This window comes from Tachysurus fulvidraco, chromosome 4 (assembly GCF_022655615.1).
Source record: "Tachysurus fulvidraco isolate hzauxx_2018 chromosome 4, HZAU_PFXX_2.0, whole genome shotgun sequence".
NCBI lineage: Eukaryota > Metazoa > Chordata > Actinopteri > Siluriformes > Bagridae > Tachysurus > Tachysurus fulvidraco.
The window spans coordinates 14,831,484-14,851,393 of NC_062521.1; the positions used below are offsets into that span (position 1 = coordinate 14,831,484).

Consider the following 19,910-nt stretch of genomic DNA (forward strand, 5'->3'; position numbering starts at 1 on the left):
TATTATTGTTATATGAAAATGTTCTCTTTTTTAAATAAATATGTTTGACTTGCATTACTGGTGTTAAGCCTGAAAATGATGTCAATTTTATCTTATATATTACACACATACATATACACAGGTTGGGCATTGTGAATTTGTTTATCCAGCAAATCCCACCGATTATCAGTCGGATTGAGATCTGGGGAAGTTGGAAGCTGACTCAACACCCTGGAACTTTTCATGTTCCTCAAACCATTCCTGAATTTTGCAGGGTGCCAAGGTGCATTATCCTGCTACAAAGAGTCCACTGCAATGAGGGAATACTGCTCCATGAAGGGGTTTACGTGGTATGCAACAGTGTTTATATAGGAGGTATGTGACAATATTTACATGAACAGCAAAATTCAAAGGTTAAACACAGAACCCCAACACATCTGTACACTGACCTATGTACATACATACATGTGTGTGTACATATCGTTAATTTTTATTTATTTACTTTGTAATTCTTCATATTCTAGAAGCACTTTCCTTTTTTTCTCAACTATAACCAGATGTTCTGCACAATGCATTCCAGGTATTTCTGCACCAAGAATTTGGTTAAAATAAGCACAAAAAACAGGACAGATGGTGTTTTCATACTATTTATTTCAAGAGGTTTGTTCAGTTTTTTGTCATATTATATTGTGTGCGTCAACATTCGTTGAGAATGGCTTAATTAACATTTAGGCATTTAAGCAACATAAGTCAAATGTTGCTTGTGTTATGATAATATATTTAACAAAGGTCAATGACACGAACACTGTACTGACCCTAAACACACATGCACAGCATTCAGAGAGGAGCAAAAGCAACAATTGTGAAAGAATCATCATAAAGTGCAAACCATTTCCAAGAACCGTCAACAATAAACATACATTGTTCTTATTTTCTATTATTGTGAAAGTCACTGTGGTTCGTATTGGTATCTGGTCAGTCTGTTTTATTAAAGTGTACAGTACTTTGATGAGAGTATATCAGGAGCAGATTAACATCACATAAAGTCAGGGGTAAAATCGACACAGGCGTGTGTTTATTTAAAACACACCATTATGACAATGTTGCCCCGGACTTGAAAGTTTTTGGACTATATATTTTATAGGTTTCACATCATTGTTTAGCTTTACAGAATCATCTTATCAACCTTCACTTCTGAAAAGAACATAGTAAGTACATTTCTAAAACCAAATCAAGCTGAAACTTAACATCCATTCAGTTACAACTTTGTTGCACTGATTCATCACTCCATAATTATACAAGAAAGTGCTTCTTTAAGGAACACCAAGAAACTCCCTGGTGCACCGCTACAAGGGAAACAGACTTGTGTTCTAATCCAGGATGATTAGAAGTGAGACGAACGCCACACAAAACACTCTCTCTTGAGCAACTACTTGACCTTGAATGCTAAATTAGTTTACAGTTTATATTTGATCATAGAGCTAGGAAATGATGCTGGACTGCTGCATTACAAAATAAACAGGTTGAGAAGAGGATTCTTTTTGTTGCACACAAATGGAAAGACGGCATGAGAAACATGCTTATTGGACTTTGGTGACGGCTTCATGAATAGACTCGGCGACGTAGTCAATATTCTTAGAGGTCAGGCCACACATGTTGATGCGGCCACTGGCCATCAAATAGACATGCTTCTCCTTCACTAGATACTCCACTTGTTTGGCTGACAAATACAAAAAAATTATAATTAGTTCATGCCAATTATCCTTTAAATGCTTTCAATTATAATTTTGTCTGTTCCTAAAATCTGATGTTTTCATGAAAAATCAATAGTGTTCTGGGTTCTAATTCATTATCTAAGTTTCAATCCTTAATCTCAGCTGTGATTTATTTTTAGAATTATTCCCAATGAGCCACACACACATTAACCAAGTTGCTATTGTATAGTTAGAATGCATACAGAATGTATATGCTGTGTTTTATAGACTGTGTGCTGTGGTTTGGATGATGCTTACGGTTGAGTCCTGTGAAACTGAACATGCCGATTTGCTCAGTGATGTGCTCCCAGGTGCCTGGGGTGCCGAGATCCTGCAGTTTGGCTTTCAACTCAGCGCGCATCAACAAAACCCTGTCAGCCATCGTCTTAACGTTATCCTTCCTTTAAAGGCAAAATCAGAAATCGTTTTATTACGTTTATTCTTTCGTTTGAACATATCTGCACTAAAGCTGTCAAAACAAATGATTAGACAAAGACAGTAGAGACACAGATGCATTTCATTTATGGAACACTATATCATATTTTAGAAGACTTAATGACAGCAGGTATATATGTTTATATGTGAAAATAAATAGTAATATTAAATATAATAATTTCAACATAGCTGAAGACTATGAATTAATATCTTAATGTAACTTTATAGGAAGGTGATGAAGCAAATACATACCACTCAGCAAATAGGTCTGGGGTGTTGAGCGTTATCGCAACCACACGAGCTCCCTGTGATGGAGGATTGGACCAGGTGATACGAACGATCTTCTCCATTTGAGAGAGAACACGGCTCAGGTTGTCCGCATCCTTAGCGATGACTGTCAAGTTGCCCACCCTCTCGTCTGTGGAAAAGAGTTTAGCATTCACATCAATGTTCATTTATTTAAGATAACCTTCTAACAGTATTGTCATGATTATTAAGGTTAAGATCATGATCCTGTCTGCTTTCAAGCTTTTTAAGTTGTGTGACCAAAAGCAGTAAAGACTAACTTACTGTACAGGCCAAAGTTCTTTGAGAAAGATTGGGCACAGAATAGTTCAAAACCCTGAGACACAAAATAACGGATTGCCCAAGCATCCTTCTCTAAATTTCCAGAGGCAAAGCCTTGATATGCTGAGTCAAAGAAGGCAAAGAGATTCCTCCTCTGCAAATACAACATTGTAAACATTTAAACAGAGGTGAGATTTTTATGATATGGTAAATGTGTTGTGGTGTGACTGAAGTGAGTTCAACTGCATCTCACCTTCATGACTTCAGCAATCTTCTTCCACTCATCTTGGCTGGGATCTGTGCCCGTGGGGTTATGGGCACAGGCGTGCAGCACGAAAATTGAGAATTCAGGTGCACTCTGAAAGACATGAGTCTTATTAAATAGACTGGTAAATCATAATTATGATAAACACCAGATTTACTTGGCACCCTTCAAGACAAAGGGCAAAAATTAATAGCACATACACTAAGGTATTTGGAGTTTAACAACTAGTTTAACTGCAAACCAAAGATTTATAAGCAACCAGCTGAGTCCAGTTGAGTAAAAAAGCTTATTCTATGTATTAAATTAACTATAAATAATGTGACAGTGCACACATTTTACCCTGCAAGTATATCTCTGAACATCCTCCTTTCCCCCTGAGCTCTCACTGAACCTGTTTGTCTGCATAGAAATGCATGTTGCACTGTGCAAGGTTGTGCATGTGACCAACGCTTCTCACTTACAGTACATCTAGACGTTTTTGAACGTAATTTGTATGCATCAGCAGTTAGTTAGTTCTGATGGGAATCATACCAGATATTTCTCTTGGTATACCCCTAGCTGGTGATGCAATATCAAGTAATTACAGGCAGTCCGGATGGCATGATTGTTGACTGAATGAAAATGCAAAGGTAATGTCAGCTAAATAATTTGTTCAGTTTGCACAGAATTAGGACTAGTATAAATGACTGAATTGCTTTTAAACATTCATGTTTGATGTCTGAGAAAGGACAAACATGGACATATAATGACAGGATCATGGGAATTAATATTTGTCTTTCTACTTCTGGTCACCCAGCCAAGACATAATAATATTCTCACATGTAATGTGCACATGTTCTACATTGCAAATATTTAATCTGAATACTAAATATTAAAACATGGTTGTTCTACACATAGGGGGAACGGTGGCTTAGCGGTTAGCACGTTTGGCTCACACCTCCAGGGTTGGGGATTCGATTCCCGCCTCCGACTTGTGTGTGTGGAGTTTGCATGTTCTCCCTGTGCCTCAGGGGTTTCCTCTGGGTACTCCGGTTTCCTCTCCTGGTCCAAAAACATGCATGGTAGGTTGATTGGCATCTCTGGAAAATTGTCTGTAGTGTGAGAGTGTGAGTGAATAAGAGTGTGTGTGCCCTGCGATGGGTTTGCACTCCGTCCAGGGTGTATCCTATCTCGATGCCCGACGACGACTGAGATAGGCACAGGCTCCCCGTGACCCGAGAAGTTCGGATAAGCCATAGAAAATGAATGAATGTCAGCTAGCTAGATTTTTTTTGTTTGTTTAAAAACAAAAAAAAAAAAGTGTCCCAAGCAGAAAAGCAAGGCAAACGTTTGATTTGGCTGCTACATAAAAATAAGCACCTGCTAAGCATTTTTTTTAAAGAACCAAAGTGTTCAGTCCCATCAATGCTCTACATATTAGCATACTTTTCAGCGGTCTCCCTAAGCAATAGTTCAAAATGATACAGCTAAATTGTGAATTTAGTTTTAACAATTTTCCTCCATGGTGCTCTCACCATGGCAGACTGGGTTTAATTTCTAGGCAGGACAAGACTGAGTAACTGTGCCAACCTGGATGAATTGGAGAAGGGCTGCATCAGGCAGAGCATCTGTTCATCCATCTATCTATCCATCCTCCCATCTATCCACCCATCTATCCTCCCATCCATCCACCCATCTAGCCAATTTTACAACAATTCTGAGAAAAAGGTTATGAATTGAAAAAAATGTTTACAGTTAACCATTATTATTACATGAAAAATTCCCTTGAAGGTCATCAGGAAATGCGCTTAATACGCTGCAAGTACACATTTTGTTGTAGAAACCCTCACCTCTAAATCACCAAGGAAACCAGACAGGTTAAGTCCACGCTTCTCTGCATCCCAATATTTGTATGAGCGAATATCCTCAAACCCAGCATTAGCAAAAACAGCATTGTGGTTCTCTATAAAGAGAGAAAACACACACAAAAGGAGTGCTTTGTCAATTGAAGATACTGCCTCAACTTAAAAAGCAAAGGAGAATCATGTCTGGACTTAATACTCAGAACTCTAATTCATTTCACAGCCCCTCAAGAAGTGTGTAGTCATGGAACCATAAACAATATTTACTGCTGAAAAATCCTGCTCATTTATCTTTACTTTCAGATTAGTGGCAGTAACTGAAGCCTGTAACATTCCCAAACCCCAAAATGTCTGTCCTACCCCATGTGGGTGAAGAAACATAAACAGGTGTTTTTGTGTTATTGTTTCCATTGTAAAATCTGCGCAGAAACTCTGCACCAATCTTCAAGGCACCAGTTCCTCCAAGACACTGAACAGCTCCTACCTGCATGATATAAAATGAAAGAATAAAGAATCATTCCCCAGTGACAACTCTGACTAAAATAACCTTAAAGTTCAAAATAAGACCAGAAGAATTTCTCATGATTTTGCATGATGAATAGCCTAATGAGTGTCAATGGAATATTAGCAACACTGTCAAATGCTGTAAATTAAAGCTGTGCTCACCCTCTTCTCCAGAATGGCAGGACTGCCTTCACCCAAAGCAATCTTTGACGCACTGGAACGAAATTCAGGTAGGCCCAAGATGGGCAGGTACTCATGGTTTAGATTGTCATCCTCAGCAAGCAGCTTCTCCACCTTCCGCACAACAGGCAGGACCCATGGCTGGCACTCGTCTGTCCTGTATGCTGTATATAATTTAAAAAAAAAAAAAAAAAAAAAAAAAAAAGCAAATTACATTTTTTTTCTTCCATCCTTCTATGCAGATTTTCTTTAACTAAATTTTGGTGGACTGCAATTGTCAGATCAGCAACATTTTCAATTGGATTTAAGTAGAGGCTTTGGCTTGGCTCCTGTCTGACTAACTGGATCAGGTTCTCCTCATTGCACAGGTACCAACCTGTTGCCTTATATAGTATGAATGTTTGAGAATTAAGTCCTAATTGATTGTATAAATTAATGTAACAATTATAAGGGTGAATACTTATTAATCGATCTGAATACATAAATTTTTTTGTATGGAGTTACATAAAAATGAACAGAAATCATGTGATGTTGCAATACAACAAAACATGAAATGAATACTTTCTGATGGTTTTCAGATTATACTGTAACACGTTGCAGCAACATTGGGGAAAAATAGGAAATGTGACAAATCTCTTCCTGTTTATGTACACTTCATAAGAACATCATGAGAAATAGCCTACTAAGATGAGTCCAAAGCTACCATCAACATACAGGAGACACAAACTCCAACCCAAACTGCATTCTGCTGTAATAAAGATGATGTCACTATGACATACTAGTTATTGAGGTGGTCTACGATGTGAAGAGTGCCCACAGAATTTCAGTGAGTAATTGCTGGCGAGCAAACTGTGACATGAGCCAATCTCACTACAAGGCAATAAATAATTTGGTAACACCTGTCCAGAGGGTAAAGGTTTTATTCAACTATTTATCAGTGACCTCGGCGTTGAGAACGCACGTCAACACAAATGCAAACAGTTTACTTATCTTGGGGTTTTATGTCATCAGCATGAGACATGAATCAGCATTTGCATCATGAAAAAAACAAATTTCCTGAAAATACTGACAAACTTTGTCTTTATTATGCAACACCTCTACTTACTCATAACCAGCAGTTTAAGAATCAGACAAGCTGTACTTCACAACATCGATGATTCAGCTAATGAATATTAAGAATCTCTTTTTATGACTTATCTCTGGCTTTCATGGAAACAGGCTAAGAGTAGGAGATAAAGAAGAAAAAAAAAAAAAGCCACAAAAACATTTTTTCAAGAATAATTCCGAGATTCAAATTAGTCAGAGAATCACTTGAGATTAGACACTCTGGAAAAACACAAAATGAAGTGAAATATGATCCAGTGCCTTTAACTAGAAATGGCAAGGAACTGTGGACTCTTTATCTAAGAGCTAAGCATGACTTATCTATGGCCTCTTACCCATCGTCTTAATCACCACTTTGTCTCTTTAGGTCACTTCACTGTATTCACTGTAACTTGGTATTCATGAACAAGGCTTCAAACAAATTAAACAAGCCCTCCATCACAAAGACAATGTGAACAATAATCATACTTTATTTTCCAATGGCCCACGTTTTATTGAAGCATTTGTTTTGTATAAAGTATGGAGCAATAAATCATGATCAAATGGTGAAAAAGCAATTACTGTACGAAACAGAAGTGAATACACGCTTGGCCTGTTATTTTGGAAAATTCTCTTTTACAAGCAGTGCTAAAATGGTCAAGACTTACATTATTACACTGTTACATTAAAACCCATGTAAAATGTGTTAAAATTATATAGACATACCTTTTCTCATGAAAAGTGCTAACACACCAGAAACAGGCTTGATTGTAAAGGTGTTTTACTTACAATGGATCAGTGATGCTCTTTGTAATATATAAAACGGGAATTTGTGTAACACCCTTTGCATAATTTCTCCAGTATCTATGTTTAACCGTCTTAGACATTATGACAAACCCTTTGCTGTAAAAGCCACCAGATACAATGAAAAACCAATACAGTGGCACAGCAAGGAATATCAGTTAAAAATGTCATAATATCCTCAATTCTATTGACCGGAAAAATACCGGGATCTAAAGTGCTGTGTTTTGTTTTGTTTGTCACGTCAATGATTCGGATCATCAAGTAAAATTTTATAATACACAAAGATAACTCAAGCAAATACAAAATACAGGTTTTAAATCATGATTTCATTTATTAATGGAAAAAGCTGTCCAAACCTGCCTGGCCCTGTGTGAAAAAGCAATTGCTCCTAAACCCAATAACTGGTTGTTCCACCCTTTGGCGGCAGCAACAGCAATCAAGGGTTTTGGAGCATGAACGCAATGTTTAAGGTCATGCCACAGAATCTCAAAAGGATTTAAGTCCGGACTTTGACTAGGCCACTTTAAAACCTTAAAAAACCTCACGGTTCCATCAATTATGGCAAGTCGGCTTCAGACCTTCACACTACCACCACCATGTTTAACGCTTGGTATGATTATCTTGAATATGTGAATGAATGATTTATGAATGCTGTGTTTGGTTTAGGACAGATGTATCTGGCACACACCATACAAAAAGTTCTTTTGTCTCATGGAACTCTCCTAAGGGTATAATTTTTGTCTAGCTTCTCTCTGATCATTGAATCATGAACAATGACCTTAACAGAGCCTGCAGTTGTTCTTGGTAGGAAAGTTCACTACTGTTCCAGGTTTTGTCCATTTGTTGATAATGGCTCTCACCATGGTTCACTGGAGTCCCAAAGCCTTAGAAATGGCTCTGTAACCCTTTCCTGACTGATGTGTCGATTACTTTGTTTCTCATATGTTCTGGAATTTAATCAGATCACGGCATGATGTGTTTGAGATCTTTTAGCATGTTTTACTTTGTCCAACAGGTTCTATTTAAGTGATTTCTTTATTCATTCAACAGCTCTGGCAGTAATAATGCCTGGGTGTGGCAAGTTAAATTTAACTAAGCATCCCACGGTTCATTCATGATTTAGAATGATTTACCAATAGAGACATTTAAAAACTGTATTTTGTATTTACTCTGTTTAATATTAAAATTTGTTTGATGATTTCAATCATTTATTGTGACATGGGTAAATATATATTTGTTTGATATTTATATAAATATAAATAAGGGGAACATTCACAACACTTCATCTATTTTGCATGGACCTGGCTGCCTTTCAGCACTTTATCTTGAAACATGCATGATTTTAGTAGCCGTGTTGTGCATCATCATGACTCCCCTTAACTGCTGCCAGCAGTGGTAGAGAAAATAGCCTAGCAAATGTGAAGTAAACTGAAACCATTTCTCAGTTTTTTCCCATGACTGACCTGGCTATCGTCCTGCATGTCTGAGAGTGGCGCCTAATCATTACAGCAAGGACAAAGTGCTCCAGTCACACCTACTCAAAGCTCAAAATAACTGCCCTGCCTTATGTACAGAGGCTTGGGTTCGGATCTTTACAAATCACTAGATACTCACAAATACAAAGATCACTTTGTGAAAGCTGTCTGAAAAACTGCTTTGATCTGAACAGTACATCATGAGTTTAAAGAGTGATATTAAGCACACTTGTTATATGATCTCTTAGCAGGTCCCTAGTGTGCAGTAAAGACTGCAGCAGACTGTCACTGAAAGGGCAGAAACATGAAACATGTGATCTATTCCAGTTCATCTCTACATATAAAGCTGACAGTTAAGAGCTTAACTGTTCAGGGTTACTATAGCAACCCTGGTAACTTAGCTCAGCATGCATTAGCTAGCTAGCTAGCTACAAATTTGCCTGCATGATGCTGACGTTAATAAAACCATAAAGCACTGTAGTGCACACAGAGACTCGGTTAGATCTTCTGCGTCAATGCGTTAAAGGTGACCGAGCATCGTGTTTGTAGCGTCTCACCTCCAACTCCGAGGTTCACCTTGGTAGGACTTGGATCTTCACGGAAATCCGTCGTCAGTTTGAACACGGCGACGGGAGCGGCTTGAGTAACCTCACTGAATATCGACGTCATGCTGGGCTTATAAAATGTCGTGTGACTTTTTTTCTTTTGCAGAAAAACAAACGAGAGCTACTGACTGCAGAGAAACGCTACGTTACTGATTCTGTCAATTTCACCTTCAAGCAGGCTTGAGCAATGGAGAAAAAGGGCGGGCAGAAACGAACCAATAGAAACGCTGGCTCAACTTATAGTACCCCCGGAGGTAGCCAATCATGTTACAATGTGAAAAAGGTCGCGAGGTAAAAGGGCGATTGCAAAAAATAACAATCGCTGACCAATGACAAGCGTTATAAGAAGATCGACACAAACATCTACAAATAATCATGGGATGGGGCGGGTGTTGTCTGAATCAACAGGAAATTGTATTTCAGACGCTCAGCAGTATGAACCAATCACGTGTAGAATTGGATAACTCTTTGTATAATTGTATAAAATTCTCTCTCTCTCTCTCTCTCTCTCTCTCTCTCTCTCTCTCTCTGTCTGTGTGTGTGTGTGTGTGTGTGTGTGTGTATTTTTTTCTTTCTTTGTATATGTATATTCTTTCTTTCTGATTTGTGATATTTTGTGAGTTTATTTACATTAAATCTGCTGTTCTTGTGTTGAGACGTGACACTTAATAATTAATACACTCAATAATAAATATAAATAAATGATTCATAAACTACTCTATACTTTACCTGGCTCTTACTCCATATATAGTGTTAGGCATGGAAATTATTCAAATATATCTGGGAGAATCTCTTAAACCCTTAAACAAGGTCCTTCACTGAAATCAGAGGTTTCATCTTCTTTATTTGCATTTAGCGGCTTCAGTGCTGTATAAACTTGTTATGAACATCTTTTCCACAAGATGGCGCTGTTGGTCTTTTTTGTAGCGCCCCATATTAAGCAGGTCCACGTTTTATAGATTGCCTTTACAGGGAGAAAGCGTAGGGTTGCTGTGTATATCAGATTTGATTTGCAAGTTACAATGGAGCATGAAGATTTTAACTGTGTGCAGTTATTCTAATCATAAATGGTCGTCGTCCTTCAGTTTCCTGACACTATGTGTAAACATAAGAGTCCTGGTGGTAGACAATCACTGTATATGAAAAGGGGAACTCAGGTTAATAGTTTTTCCATTTCCTTCAGATGTTAATCTGTTTAGTATCCAGCATTCAGTACTTAACAATAAAACATCACAGACAACAAAGACAAGTTCATATGAATTTACCTAAAATGTGATATGAAATTAAATTATTTTATTTTATTTTATTGTCATTTAAAGCAGGTAACTGGCTAAACAGACCCATTGAAAGAAAAGTATAATGGCAATTTATCCTATAGTAATAATTACTACATTTTTATTCTCTCCTTTTCAAATAACTAACTGAATCTCTTTATTCTCTAACTTCAAAAATGTTATCGGCTCCATCATTGTTTTTATTGTAGTAGAATTTTACCTTATTCCTTGCACACAAAAGATTTAAAACAAATGATAAAACATAACAGTTTGTTTGGCAAACTCAGATCAGTATAAATATAATTAAATCAATAACGTTATCTGTGGGAGAAATGTCATTCTGTCTGGTTGAACATTTGCATATGCCAGTGACAGAGAGGTTTCAGCTACACTTGTAACATCTCTTTTCTCGGCAACTACCAGCCTCCTACAGGATACATTTGCATTCTTTCCTATGCAGTTAGGCTATCTTACCTCTGTGTTACCTGTCAACTTGGTAATTATGGGATTTGGCAGCCGGGGTGGTGGGGTGTTGTGTTGTGAGAGACAGAGACATGGGGGGTGGCAGAAAGAGTTTGAATGCAGAAGAAGCTTGACATATGTGCCTCCTGGACAAATGCTTGCTTCTTCAGTTGCATTAATACGCTGCAGGTTAACATGAGATTGAACGAGAATTTACAAACTTCACAAAATGCACAGTAATGAATAAAAAGGAAGCAATACATATAGAATGAAGAACTTCTAAATCACTGTATAAACTATGGATTTCATTTAGATTTTCCTACTTTTTATTCAGTATTTTACCTACTCAGTATTGTCTACTTCCACAATACTTATTACACAAATCACAGAAAAACAAATTTCTTTTATTACGTCCTTTATTGATTTATGCCTCATTCCCATACACTAATATTTACTCTTAGGGTAGAATTTCAGAAGCCTTCTTTGCTTCATGGACCATGAAGGAAGTGAGCCATTCATACCAAACATGAACACAAAACTACATTCCAGACAGGGACGTTCTCGTGTTGTTCACGTGTTACATTAGCCTTTTGTTCATGGGTCACTAATTCTTCAGGCCATTTCAAAGCTGTGTTGATTGTTTAGGTTCCTACTGCTTTAGAGACGGAACCGAACAAAAACAAGAGTGAAAAGGGTTTCTAACTTATATGGACATGTAGCTTATAGGGCATGTGCCTTGGTGCAATATCATTAACAAAATCAGTTGAGGACAACCGAGAGCATCAATCAACGTTCCAAAGACGTTTGAGATATATTTTTCTGTTCATAGTGGTCTTTTTTTCTGTTTAAAAAAAAAGACAGAAAATTAATTAATGATGATAATATATACCATGTAAACACAATAATGTAAAGTCATGGTAAAGCTCTTGGTGCTCACAAATATGAAAGATGAATGTTTAGAAAATGGTATACATGTAGGAAGTAATGTGTTTCATTAATTAACATGGGCTCAACATGGGATCTCAAAAAGGGATTTATAAATGTCTACATTTGAAACAGTATGTCTTTTAATATAAACATTAGCTTAACCATTAGTTACATAGGCTGAGGTGTAAGTCAGGCTGTTTCTAAAAGAATGAATAAGGAGAACATACATTTAGTCCTATTCTATACAAGCTTGATTGATACTGTGTTTGGTTGGACCATGACATCGGAGACCTGCACTACATTTAGATAGGGCCTTTTTAAACAATAGTAGGAAGTGTAGCCTCATGTCTACCAGTCTACTCCTAGCAATTGGTTTATATCTTACAGAAAAGAATAAATAAACAGACAAGAACTTCATATCAACACTGTTTTAATTAGCAAATGGCACAAGATCAACAGAGACAAGGTTTAAACTGTACTGTTATGTGTTCTTATTGTTATTTTATCTGATGTAAAAAAAAGTGGTATAGCAATGTGGTTAAATGTCATCAATGTTAGACAAAATGTTCATTAAATATGTGCTTCCATTTTGCTTATTATAATTAATAAAATAAGAATATTTTTAAGGGTTTTTGAGGATTTTTAAGGGTTCATTGAAATATTGATAAATCCTGAAAGGGTTCAGCTCAGAACTTCTTTCAATAAAGATGGACTTTGTCATTAGATTCTACTACTGAACCTTTAATGGTTCCTCCAGAGGCACAAGCAATGAACTTTTGAGGGTAAAGTTTTCTAAGCCTTAAGCTTCAAAAATTATAATCACAGATCTTGGTACATTAGTAATAAAAGTTAAACAGCACAGTACAATGTCCATAAACCATTTTCTTAGTAAATGGGCTTCCTCAAGGGCTCTTAATTTGACTCTTTATAAAGTGAAGGGTTTTATGTTTCCTAAAATGAATCTACATTTAAAATGCTTTCTGATGGGAAAACCAATCTGGTGAAGGGTTCTGTACAAAAGAGTTCACAGTTTGCAAAGTGTACAAGTAGTATGTATAAATAATTAGTCGAAACAACGTATAATGCTTAGTAGAGTCGTGCCAGTGAAAGAAATTTGTTCGATTCGCAGTGCTTGACAAGTTCCTCAGTGGGATATTGCAAGTCCCTACATGCATGCTATGAATACCCTTGAGTGCTCCTATTTTTGTTCGAAACACTGACAAAGTGTCGGTTTAATTCCTTTTTTTTCTTTCTTTCAATATTCTTTTGGTTTTTCTTTCTTTTATTTGCTTTTTCTTTCTGGTCTTAAGGAGCAATAAAGAAAAGCCAAACATACATATTCATTATTCTGAAGTGTATATATATATATATATATATAGTAAAAATTACGCACACACGCACACACGCACACACGCACGCACACAGACACAGAAACACACACACACACACACACACACACACACACACACACACACACACACATATATATATATATATATATATATATATATATACACACACACACAGACACACACCTTGTGTGTGTGTTTGTGAGCCATTAGTATTATGCTAGTATTACTATAAACAGAATATTATATCTAGTGGTACATGGCCATAGTAATCTTTTCAGTTTTTCAAAGGAATGAATGATTTGCTGAATGATTCCCAGGCCTTACTCTGAGCTTTAAGAGGTTGATCGATATTCTACATTTCCCAAGCTTGTACACGCCTACTAAGTAAGCAGCGCATTGCCCTGCCAAACTCAAATCGCAAAGGAAATGTTCAAGTAGAAATATGGTCACTTTTATTTACAGATATGACGACACATGAATGGGAACTCATGGCTTAATAAAAACAAATTGTCATTTTGATGGGAGACGCCACACTGGCTGCTTAGAGCAACACAGGCTTGCTGCCCGCAACATGTTTACCCTGTGGGAGGTCATGTGGTGTGTATGCACAAGTGAAAACCATATAAATCCAAATGAAATTAATTATATTATTGTTTCAGAGACAAACTTAGTAAACGATGGACATTCCAGTGGTCAGATGAACTCAGTACAACCTTTCCATTTTATTTTTGCAACTTTAGTGAAGCCCAAGGGACAGTTTAACTGAAAGAATAGGAAATGTAGCCTTACACTGGCCTACTGGATGAACAGTAGCTACTATTTACACTGGTATATCTTCATCACTGGCAAGAGAAAGGATGAGAATATTTAGGTTACATGCTTCCTCTTGCACCACATTCCCTGAAACATAGGTCACACACATTATAGTCTTAACAGTCGCTAATTTGCACTCATATATACAAACACACACCTGCAAGGCTAAGGCCGTCTGGGCAGAAATACAGCTGTCTAATTTATTGGTCCCAGGAGGAGGAGCAGGAGGTGGGGATCTATACTAGCCTAACTTCCGTGAGCGATCTTTGAGAGCAGACCTCCCCAGCTTGGTTCTGCAGTATGACAGAAAATGTCTGGTGTTTCAGTAGGGTCCACTCCCAGGCCTTTGGCTCACCTCTTCCTTTCCTCCCAGTCTGAGGCCAAGGCAGGCAAGGCCATCAGTCACCTGACTCAATCAGCGGCACAATAGTGCTGCCGAGGTCTCAGAGCCCAGCCGTAACAAACAGCCTTCCAACAAGCAGCTGATAAGGCTCACCTTCCGGGACCCGGGGGGTCTGCATCTCTTCAGATATGCATACTGTATATATAGCAGGCTTTGTGCCTGAGCTGAAACCCTGGCTCAGCAACTAGTGTGCCAAATGGAGGGCACAGACATAATTTTTGGATCGTTGTCTTTACAAAATTGGGGGGGGGGGGGGTTGTGATGGTCTGAGTGGACTGTGTAGTGTATAGTTTTGTTTCCAAAAATGTTACAATCGTTTTATGATAATAGATTTCTATATTGTTGCTTTGTTAAAAATGATATAAATATTTAATTGAAATTTTAAAAAAAATCCTTTTCGAATAGAAAGAATAATAAACTTTATTTTCTTTCATTAGGTATGATTAGGTTAAGCCCTAACTTGATTCACATATACTTTATTAGATAAACCATCTATGTTAAGTTATAAAAGGGTTGTTGTTTGAGTGGCTGACAAATTTCACTAAACTTGCTCACATATCCTGGACATATCCTGGACATATCCTCGACATATCCTCGACATATCCTGAAAAAACAAGTTTAATCTGACTGTAATGATTTTATTATTATTATTTCTTTTTTTTTTCTTTATTGTGTCATGCAAATTCCCACCTCAATTTTCATACTTTTTTAATATCTCTCTCTTGTTCTGGACAGCCCAAGCCAACATGTACATACCTGAGAATTCTGTGCAACACTGACTGAACATCAAAATCAAAGTCTCTGTGTACACTTTTAACATTATATTAGATATGAAAAAACTTGCATAGACTGTTGTATAAGTCTATATTGCTCTGATCCAGTCTAGCCTTGACAATGTCCTTATTGCCTGTAAGAGTATCCATGAAATTTTTACCAAAGATTTCAGATAAATATCTATTGATGTGACATATAAATATTGAATCTTTCCATCACAACACTGATTAAAATGTTAAATAACTCTAAGCAGTATGATATTTTAAGTTGTGCTTAAATAGCATGTTTTGTATCTCAGTTTGCATCTACTCATTCACATGCTTGAAAATTCTAAAATGCTTGGTGTTGAACCGATTACAGGGTACCACTTCAGCTTGGCACTGTAAACTAGTCATTTATATAGTCCTTATAGGCCCACCTAATGGTTTTGGTATACCAAAATTCATTAGGTGGATCTAGAAGGGCCATCAAGTAGGGCTGTTCATTTGCAGTACAGCAGTTTCTAAGCCCTTGTGTCAATAAATCACAACTTAGACTATGAAGTCTGGATTCAGTGTAATTTTGCTGTGGAATTCCCTAAGTGTGATTCTGAATGGTTGCAGTCTGGGTGTGTGAAGGAAGAACGCAGTAAATCCCTTCTTGTCATACATCCTAATTATTCAGTTTACCGAAAAAAGTGATTGGATCATGTCTGAACCACACACACCACTCATCCACAAATTCCACTGCATTGTCTGGGTGATTTATTGGCATCAGAATCAAGACATCCTAATTAAGATTAATATGTTGACATGCTTTTGTGAGCACAATGGAAAAATATAGCTGTATCAGTTGTAATTCCACAATTATATAGCAACATTATTGCTGTCCTATCCAGGAGTTTAATAATTATACTTGTGAACTACTGTTATTAAATGGATCTATAATTGTCTTTTAATATATTATTGATACTTGGGTCTAAATTTGTCTATTAATACATATTTGCTTTCAGTGCTTTTCTGTTTAAAGAAAAATAGCAAATTATTCAGTATCTTTGCATGTTATTGTTTTTTTTTTTTTTTAATACTAGTATCTAAAGGGTTCTGTTTAGTTTTTAAAGGTCCCTCAAGACAAATGAACAAAGTAATGTATTAGGGTTCTAGATTGAATGTTTTCTCTGAGTGTAATGAAGCAAAAGACCTATTTTCAAATAGCTGAGTCCATAAACTCCATTTCACACCTCCACAGTCAAACATCGGTGCAGGTCCTGATGAAGATGATCTATTGGTCTCTCCCTGCCTCTGCTGACCAGCTCACTGTCATGGCGCTCGGGCCTGGGTTTTGTTAGGTTCAGGAAACAGACTCTTCCTTCACGTAAACATGGATTTAAAGCCTGTTTGTGTCCAGACTGGTACTGGCACGCAAACATTGCTGTCATTTCTCTCAGATTCATTGAGGAAGGAGATGAAGCTGAAGGGTAAAGTGATTCACTGGAACGCTGCATTGTTTGGTTTATTTTATTGTAGAGAATTGACATTTGTCAAAAATTTTTTAGTGACAAAATCCATGTTAATAATGCCAGGTAAGTGAGACCATTCCCATAACGTTTATTTAAGACATGAGTCTGGGATAGTTTATAAGGTATAAACATTTACAGCATTTTAGTGGATTAGTGCAGGGCTCTAATGAAATATCACAATAAAGAGAGTAGTGCGTGTGGTACAGCTGATATCTGTCCGTGTTAAGGACACAGCTGTCAAAGAGGCCCTTTTTCATAAACGCCAATAAATGGTTTTAGCGTGGAGATAAACCACAGGCCATTATATAGGGAACCAAAATACAAAAAAAAAAAAAAAACAATAGGAATATATCAAGCATTAGCTGTAATTATTTTATTATAAAAAATAGAATTTTTGATCGTTTTCTGAATGAAGATGCAAAAAAATCCGCTAAAGAAAGGAAACTCATTTCAACTTATTTAAATGAGTGACATGAGCTACGAGGTCATAAAAATAAGCTGCACGTAGAGCAATAATGACGGAGGCGTTTCTTTCTAATGAAAATATACGACGTTTACGTTAAACGCTCAAAGGGACATAAAAAAGCAGAGAGCGCAGGCGCGTCCATCACAGAGCGTAAAAAACAACACCACGACACTGTAACGCGGACAAAACAGATTCTAATGTTAAGGTTGAGCTCAGGACTGGTGCCTTTGGTCTTATTTTACTGTACAACTTTTTGCACACACGCATGAATGTCAAACGTCAAGTAACTTTCGTAGAAATTATTTCAATAAATATAAATAAGTACAAAAAGAGAATATGTTTTTTGAATGAATATGCGTCTAGATAATTAATGCATATAGGTATATTTTTGCTGAGGCTAGATAATAGACATAGTTGCTAAATAGTGTGTGTGTGTGTGTGTGTGTGTGTGTGTGTGTGTGTGTGTGTGTGTGTGTGTGTGTGTGTGTGTGTGTGTGTGTGTGTGTGTGTGTGTGTGTGTGTGTGTGTGTGTGTGTGTCGCAGGGTAAACGTTTATTACGATTTCAAAATCTATTTCCCTTTAACAAATAACGCCAATTAACCAATTAAGCCAGTTTCATTTGAAACAGATATTGTCAGACACTTCGCCACGTTTGTCCTTTTTTCCACCCTGTCAGCACATGTGTTTATCATGATGGATGGTGGGCATTTTATAGAGCCCGTGACTCTTGGAGCTGATAAAGCTTGCAGAAAAAAAAAGATAGAAAAGAGATAACCATAGACCTTTTCTAAGGATGTTGTGCAGTCGGTTTTCTGTATGAAGTGCTGACAAACAGGTAAATCAAAAATCCCGGTTTAACATGAGTAATACTGAAAAATGAATAAGTACTAAAGTTAACTCTGGATTGTAATGCTGTTAAATGTTTATTGAATACTGCGCCTGTTACTATTTTAGCATCTTCATTGCTATCAAGTGGGTCTAGATGTGTCATTTTGAGACATTTATCTTGAAACAGGAAAACATCAGGCTAATCTAAACAGCAGTGATGATTGCTAACGGATGAGATTATCTCGTTTGCTCTCTTCTGTCTTTCCTCTGCTTTTAGCAGCGACCAGCTTTTGTCACTGGCGCCGGTGCTGGACTGCAAATGACACAGAACAAGAGTCAACAGACAGCAAAGAGCATCGCTCAGTGGGCAAAAAGTTTGTCTATTCCCCATCTTACTGACATAAAACAAAAATCTTGATTCACTAGTACTTGAGTAATAAAAAACATAATTCAAACCAGAACTCAGCTAAAGAGTAATACCGAATACGCAGTAAACACTTGGACAACAACAAACATAAGAATAATGTTTAAAATGCTTTTTAGATAGCACTTTTTGTTTGTTTGTTTTCTAATGTTATAATATATGGTGCATATAATTCTGACCTAATGAACTAATTATGAAATCTGTTGATTACGAGCATCTTTGTACCAAATAATCAGTCTTGTAATTTAAGATATTTTCATTTTATTTTAATTTTTGCATTTTATTTTAAGTAAAGATATGTTTTTCCCCACACGGTAATAATAATTGTTAATTTTACATAGAGACATAATGTGACATGGAAGGTATCCCAGAAAAAAATATGCTTTTTATATTTTTTATCTATCTATCTATCTATCTATCTATCTATCTATCTATCTATCTATCTATCTATCTATCTATCTATCTATCTATCTGTCTGTCTGTCTGTCTGTCTGTCTGTCTGTCTGTCTGTCTGTCTGTCTATCTATCTATCTATCTATCTATCTATCTATCTATCTATCTATCTATCTATCATTTTACCACTGAAAGTTAGACATCGAAGTCTGACTTTTGTTTTGAAAATAGATTTTTATACACATTATTCAAATGGATATTGCAAAATAGGTTACGCAATAACTGTATAAACTGTTCGACTGAGTCAACACTGCGGTTGGTCATCTCTAAAGGTCATAAATAAGCGTCCACTTTAACAGCACTGTTAATCTCACGTTTTTGATTTGTTTGTGTGGCAGAAAATTTTACTTGTACATCAAAGTGTCATTAAATTGAGATCTATTTCGTACTTCTCAGAAGCTGCAATTACAGTCCTCAGCTGCAGCTGTAATTCTCATGCATTGATTCAGTATTAAAAAAATTATCCAAAGGAAATTACAATTTATTCCACGTTAGATAAATAATAATTCAAGGGCGTCTGGACAAAGTCTGAGTTACTTGGCCACAAATAAACAGGACTAGAAAAACTTTATGCTCCTACCGTTGTTCATCTCTGTGGAGCCATGAATATAGGCTACTCAAAAAATAAAAAAAATATCACAGCCGACACTGCACCTTACATTGCTCTAGGATTTGCGGCCAAATAGGAACCCCTTTTACTCAGACAGAGTAAGAAACAGTGAGCTAGTTGGTTTGGTACTGGG

At 36.8% G+C, this 19,910-nt stretch overlaps 1 protein-coding gene across 1 annotated transcript; it reads right to left on the minus strand.

Annotated features, from left to right (window-relative positions):
- Window positions 1-610: 610 nt before the first annotated feature.
- Window positions 611-9,725, minus strand: got1 (glutamic-oxaloacetic transaminase 1, soluble). Its single transcript, XM_027142190.2, has 9 exons — window positions 9,445-9,725; window positions 5,508-5,689; window positions 5,202-5,325; window positions 4,830-4,942; window positions 2,989-3,093; window positions 2,739-2,889; window positions 2,421-2,586; window positions 1,992-2,134; window positions 611-1,699 (listed from the first exon to the last, which is right to left on the minus strand). The coding sequence occupies exons 1-9, from the start codon at window positions 9,554-9,556 to the stop codon at window positions 1,560-1,562; spliced, it is 1,236 nt and encodes a 411-aa protein (XP_026997991.2). The 5' UTR covers window positions 9,557-9,725; the 3' UTR covers window positions 611-1,559.
- Between the last annotated feature and the right edge of the window lie 10,185 nt (window positions 9,726-19,910).

What these genes read in the sequence shown, in the direction of transcription:
- got1 (XM_027142190.2), bottom strand. Translation starts at nt 9,556, where the DNA reads ATGACGTCGATATTCAGTGAGGTTACTCAAGCCGCTCCCGTCGCCGTG. An exon ending in CTGCCATTCTGGAGAAGAGG is followed by an intron (nt 5,326 to 5,507) that starts GTGAGCACAGCT and finishes TATATCATGCAG; the next exon opens with GTAGGAGCTGTTCAGTGTCT. An exon ending in CCAGACCTATTTGCTGAGTG is followed by an intron (nt 2,135 to 2,420) that starts GTATGTATTTGC and finishes TTGCCTTTAAAG; the next exon opens with GAAGGATAACGTTAAGACGA.